General features: G+C 42.8%; 1 protein-coding gene across 1 annotated transcript in view; it reads left to right on the top strand.

Moving 5' to 3' along the window:
* Positions 1-6,081: 6,081 nt before the first annotated feature.
* Positions 6,082-6,200, top strand: part of RAB3C (RAB3C, member RAS oncogene family) — a 139,192-nt gene continuing 139,073 nt past the window's right edge. Inside the window, exon 1 of the mRNA XM_014965036.1 lies at positions 6,082-6,190. Within this exon, the coding sequence (XP_014820522.1) occupies positions 6,167-6,190 (24 nt within the window). The 5' untranslated portion in view covers positions 6,082-6,166. The remainder of the gene's footprint in view (positions 6,191-6,200) is intronic.

The following is a 6,200-nucleotide window of genomic DNA, read 5'->3' as shown; positions in this document are numbered from 1 at the left end:
AAGAAAATCTAATGAACTGCAGAATATGTCACTGTCATTTCCGAATTATTGGAAGCTTTATGCTAACATCACACTGTTAGCATATGCTAACATACCATACTGAAGGAAGACAGAAAAGTCAGATGCAAAATCAATGAACGTAACATCCCTAGAAGTCTCATTCATTGTGTATATATCCGATAAAATCTGTAAAATTATATCTTTAACCAGCCAGCCTTTGACCAAAAAAAATAATAAATCAGCTTGCTTGGTCTGAGAGCCTAAACCCCATTGTTTATGGCTGCTGCTTCCCTTGGCTGTTCTGCAGAACTTAACATAGCTTAATTCATTACACAGTATGTCCTACTATGCTATTTTAACAACTATTTTGGCAGTGCACAAATGATTTGACAGGTGGAACCGCGTGAAAATTCCTACCAGAGCAGTAGCCCCAGAACCCCTTTCTCGAGGTCACCTGATTGGTCTGAGCTGTTGTCTGCACTGAGCCATCAACATCATCTGATGACCATCCAGAATTGTGACATGGTACATCATGGATCTGACAAAATTCTACTTTGTTTGCCATGTTTAAGAATTTCCATGCTTGATAAAAACTAATGCATGCTCTTTTCTCCCATCAGACCTTCCTCTTGTCTAGGACAGGTCTTGTGATAAATGTTATGGAAATGCATGGGCAGCAAAAGAACCATTCTTCTGATATACAGAGAGCTTAGGATGATGACATTTCCCCATGAATGGAAAGCTTGTTGCAAAAGCATTACATAAGCAATACATTTAATCTGTAATTTAAGTGCATTTTTTAATTTGATGATGCACACACTGCTGCTAAATATCTCTACAGATATATGCACGATTCCAAGCATGGGTTTTAGTTCCATAGTTTCTGTAACCTTTATAACCATCATGATGAATATACACTGTTTTGGTCTTCTTTGGTATGCAGACTCTGAGTATAAAGCCCTTGTTCAGGAAATGGCTGAGCAGACATTTTAAAGATTTTTAAAGTTACACTTTACACCAAAAACTGTGCCGGAAAATTTAAAGTACTACAACCTTCAGCTCCAGGTGGCAGTTTGTCCCTTTCCTATAGAGGTGCAGATGCACAGTGGTGTGTGTGCTCAGATTAGGTGGCAACTGGAGTCAAGAGTAAGAGGCCATTTTCTTCAGCCCCAGGACACGTAGCAAAGGGAGATGTATGAAATGCCTTTTTGATCTCCACGGACTCGGGTGAGCTTACTGCAGACAAGACAGTGTGCAATGCAATAGAAAATGAAAAATGCAATGCAAGTTTTCCCTTTTCTACATGCCAATGAAACCACTGTATGTAGAATATGAGGATGCAGGAAACGTGATGGTATATCTAGTGCTGTGACCCAGTAGCCATGGCAACAACGGTGCAAAGACAGATTACCCCAGTGCTCATTTCCATCAACAGCAGACCTGTAGTGATTTACACTGGTGCCTTATCCACAAAATGAAAAGCTGCATTTCAGGTTTGTGTTACAGTTTCACCGGTTGCAAAGTTTAGCAGAAAAGAGACCAACAGCATCTTCTATACTGAGAATCCGAAGAAGAAAAAAAAAAATCACTGACAGAAACTGTTTACTTGTCTTTCATTGCAATGCAGACCTGTCAAGTCTCATGCGATGAGCATCAGACTTGCTCTTTTAGCCACTGCTTTCTCATTCTCCGCCATGGCATCTCCAGTTCATGCATCAGCAGAATGCTGTCATGCAGCCTGACGGGTGAGTCTTGTCTGTTGGGATTTTAAGGACTTGCAGAATCTGGCAAGGTCACAAACCCAAGCATCTACACAGCAGTGAAGTATCTTCATCTGTTGCAAATATAACAACCACCCTGGTTTACCCTATGACAAGACTCTATGTAGTTTATCTGTCTTCTAGTCTGATGAGAAGTCCCCACAGATTTTTTTCCATGGGTGTGCATCTGAGATCTGTGCTTGAGACAGATCTTGTCTTGTTTCAGTGCCACATCTGCCATCAACAGAATTTCTAGTTTCATTTCAGAACTTTATTTTGTTAATTTATGTTTGATTTCTTGATGAAATAATGTTTAAAACTGTCATTGGAAAGAAAAAATCCTGAGACCTTTAGTCACTATTTTCTGGCTCTCCACATTTCCTGTTTACCTACTCAGATATAAAGATCCCATATCCCAAGAGAAGTCTAAAGAAGGCATACCTCAACAGTTACATTTTGCAAGCCCAAGTCAGACTTGGAAACATGACAGACTGAGTCAGGGTGAGCAACCTTTATTGCTTAGTAAAAGACCCGTGACTCTCTTTTTTTTTTATTTTCTCTGCATCCAAAGTCCAATCCCAGGATAAGACAAATGGCATGCAAGAGTAAAAGAAATACTGTGTTTTAAAAGGTCAGGGGAAAAAAGAAAGCTGTTTGACATTAAGGAACAGAACATAAGAGAAAACATTGTCAAGATGTACAGATATTTCAAAAAGCTGGCATTTTGTATCTAGCAAGAGCCTTTATTTTATTAAGTCAAAAAACTGAAAGGATTTCCATTTTGATCTAATAACTTCAAGAGAGAAACAGTGATCAGTAGTTAGGTCTCTTTGCCTTACTATTTTCCCTCTTAATTTAGGCTTCTTCTCCTTCTGAATCTTACATGTTATTTTTATAGCACAGTCTACACTTTGAAAGTTTTGAAAGCAGAGAAAATATTTGCTCCTGATACATGCATTGAAGTTGTGAAAAGTTACATTGCATTATATGATTTTTGTTTATGTAGATCTCCAGTGAAAAATTGAGAAAGAGCTATGTTAATGTGTCCATCATTCCAGAATTCACTCATCCAAAACAACTCAATTGCACACAAACCAGCTGTCTCCTGGTGCTTTTGTTAATAAAAGATTTTTTATATTTAGTATGCAGCCCTGAAAGTTAGTGTTTGTCTTCTATGTACTGTAAAATTAGTGGATTAGATAAAAACAAACTGCTACAAAGATTGAAAAATGTCCTAAAACCACACTGTTCTACATCTTGATAAGCCAGATTGACTGTACTAGCTATCTCATGAGCAGCATGCTCATTTGAGGTTACTTTTCATAGAATCACAGAATGATATGGGGTTGCAAGGGACCTCTGGAGATCATCTAGTCTGGTTTTGTAATGACATATGTTATTTGAATGGCTATTCGCCATCACCTAGGGAAAAAATTTAAAAATTTTTTTTTCTTCCGCCCAAATAAGCAAATAATAATGGGCATTTTGTGTGCATTCCATGATCCAACATTTGGTATGAAAAAAAAATTCACTTTTGTGAGTGTTAGCAAACGAAAAGGAGGTAGTATAATCAAAGCAGTTGCTGAAAACCTGAATGGATGTTCACGAGTGCTTCTGCAGTGTTTCTACTATACCTGGTTCAAAGAATCAGATATTTTACTAAACTGGGTCTCTTGTATGTTAACACCTGGTAAAAGCATCTAGTTCATAGTAATGATGTACAAAAGAGAGCTTCAAGAACACCATGTTCCAAAATGTTAACATATTGTAACCCAGTGATTAGTAATCAACAGAAATTCCTGCCCCACGAAAACAGTGCTCTGCAGATAAGGATATTCAGGAGCATTCTAACAGCATGCTACTGGACTAGGGTGCGCCAGGTGCAAAACTTTATTGTGTCTAGCATTCTATTATTTAATTCTGGACCATTTCTTTCCCATGACATCTTCAAAAGCCTCTAAAGAAGACAGAAGCAAATGGACACAGTTACTGCCAGAAGAAAAATCATGAACAAAACTTGAGGAATGAAAAAAAACAGTATCTTCTCTTCAACTCACAAAGGAAAATCTTGAAGTTACTTCTTGTGTTTTTATGCCTATAAAAAATTAAACAAAGAAACAAAGTATTTTTTATACAGAGATTTTTTTACTTTAACATTTTAATAAAAACAAACAAACAAACAACAGATGATCCCATGCTTTAAAGAAGGATATATGACGATTTTAAAAGTCATCCTGCTTTATGTTCTGTTAGTTAGTTCCCTGATAGTTCCCTGAATGGAAGTTCTAGAGACTTCAATGCTAAGATAAATGCCAATATAATAAAAAGATGTGGAGGAGCTTTGTCTTGGGATAAATTTGGGAGCACAGCATCATTTAAATCTTGAAATTTCTCATACAGTAGCTGCAGTAAATCTACTTTAAAAGTTCAGTTAAATAAGAAATCCAGAATATCTACTTTCTAAACTCTATAATCAAAAGCTTCTCTGAATATTTTAATGTACTGTTTCAAATATCTACTTAGCTAAGATTTTAAATGCCATTCCAAAATAAGAACTGTTTTATGTAAAGCTATAGTTTTATAGATTAATGATTGTGTAATATACTTATAATGCTACCTTCAAAACAAAACTCCATAAAACAATGCTTTAATTGGAGGAAGAATATATTTGGTTTTCCATAACTGCAATTGGTAACAAATATAATGTGCCCTGTTTTCAGAGGGAAACAGGTTGTTACTCAAGATTTTTTGGTATGTATTCACCTAAAATCAATAGCAGGAATAAACCACAAAAAAAAAAAGTAATCAACTTTTAGTATGCTTATGCATGCATGCACGCATATAGATGGCCTAAAATGTTGAGCAAATTCATGATGTCTGCATGCTTGCATTGGCAGAAAGAGCAACATTCAGTGTTTCATGCAGGAGAGAAGAACTAGCTACAGAAATGCACAATGGCATACATCGTGTCTTTGAACAAAACTCCACTTAATTTCTGTTTTCATGTTATAGTGAGGTAGGTTTAAATAGCTGGAAGTGAAACTAAGAACCTGCAAGGATGGAATAGAAATACTTCTGACATCCATATTCACCTCTCTGTTATACAGTTTCCCTATGTCATAGCTCCTATAGGTGATTTACTTTATGCAGGGCATGCTGCATATGTAGAAGTGGGTGGTCCATGGGGCAGTCTGATGTTTCCATGCTGTCCTGGCCACCACTGCTGCCTTCTCTTCCTAGGGCCGTGTCTAGCTCTTGCATCTCGGGCAGGCACCTCTGCTGCTCACACCTACGGCTCCTTGTCACCCTTTTGGTACAGAAGAACACGCCACAACCTTATATCTCCATACATCACTGCCTATACATTTTTCTGCCCCTCTGCGGGCCCAAGGTAAGTGTGGACTCTGCATTAGAGGATGAGGTTAAGGAAAAAAGTGCCAAGAAGGATGTCTAAAGCATCTTCTTGACCAACAAAAGCCAGCGTGGGGGACACATGCAGAAGGTGGGGTTTTTTTGGTGTTTTACTGTCATTCCCTCGCGATGACTGACCTCAATACCCCCACCACGTCCCCAGGTCAGGGCTGCTGCCATGGTACGCCAGCAGGGCCCGGCACCGGCCTGCTGCTGCTTGCCCGAGGCCAGAGAACACCCAAGCGAGGAGAGAGAAAGCAGGGACCACGGCGTATGACGGATAGGAGGGGAAGCCATGGCGCGTGTTACCGTACAACCGCAAGGACATTAAACAGCAGCCGCCGTGCCGGAAGGCATGCAGCCTGCCTCGGCCGGGCTGTGGGGAAGGTGGAGGGAGGCAGGCGAGGGTGGGAAGCACGGTGGGCCCTGCCTGCAACCCGTGAGGGCAGCACCCCTGCCGCCGTAGCTCCCCCGGCCCCGGCCCCCGTGGGGCGGGGGGTGGTGGTGGGGCGGGCGCCCCCGGCCGGCGGGGCGGAGCGGAATCAGCCCCCTGCTGCGGGCATAAAGGGAGGTGAAATGGCAGTCGCCACGTCCCCCCGCTCCTGCCCTCGCCGCCCCGGGCGGCCTCGCCTTCCCCAGCCCCTCCGCCGCCCCGAGAGGAGCTCGCAAAGCGCGGCGCTGGCCCCGCCGCGAAAGGGCTGCACCGCCTCACTTCCCCCCCCCTCCCTCCGCCGGGCGCGGGGCATGTCGGTAGCTGTAGTCCTTTCCTCGGAGACCCAGCGCTGGGGGGCGGGGGAGAGCTGGGCAAAGAGAACCACAACTCCCAGGGGTAGCCGGGAGGGAGGGGCGGTGCCGGGGGGAGGAGCGGGGACAGCTCCGGTGCTGATCGCGACGCGGGTTTGTCGGCAGAACCCGGGCGGGCGGCGGCGGCGGCGGCTGTTGGCGTGCGCCGGAGAGCGGACGGCAGCGGAGGGAGCGGCGGGCCGCGCCCGGCGATGAGGCACGAAGCGCCCATGCAGGTCGGTCCGC

The sequence above is a fragment of the Calidris pugnax genome, unplaced genomic scaffold (assembly GCF_001431845.1).
Source record: "Calidris pugnax isolate Ruff unplaced genomic scaffold, ASM143184v1 scaffold273, whole genome shotgun sequence".
In the NCBI taxonomy this organism is placed as follows: domain Eukaryota; kingdom Metazoa; phylum Chordata; class Aves; order Charadriiformes; family Scolopacidae; genus Calidris; species Calidris pugnax.
The sequence above is the reverse complement of the archived record's forward strand: the minus strand, read 5'-3'. Positions and strand labels throughout refer to the sequence as shown.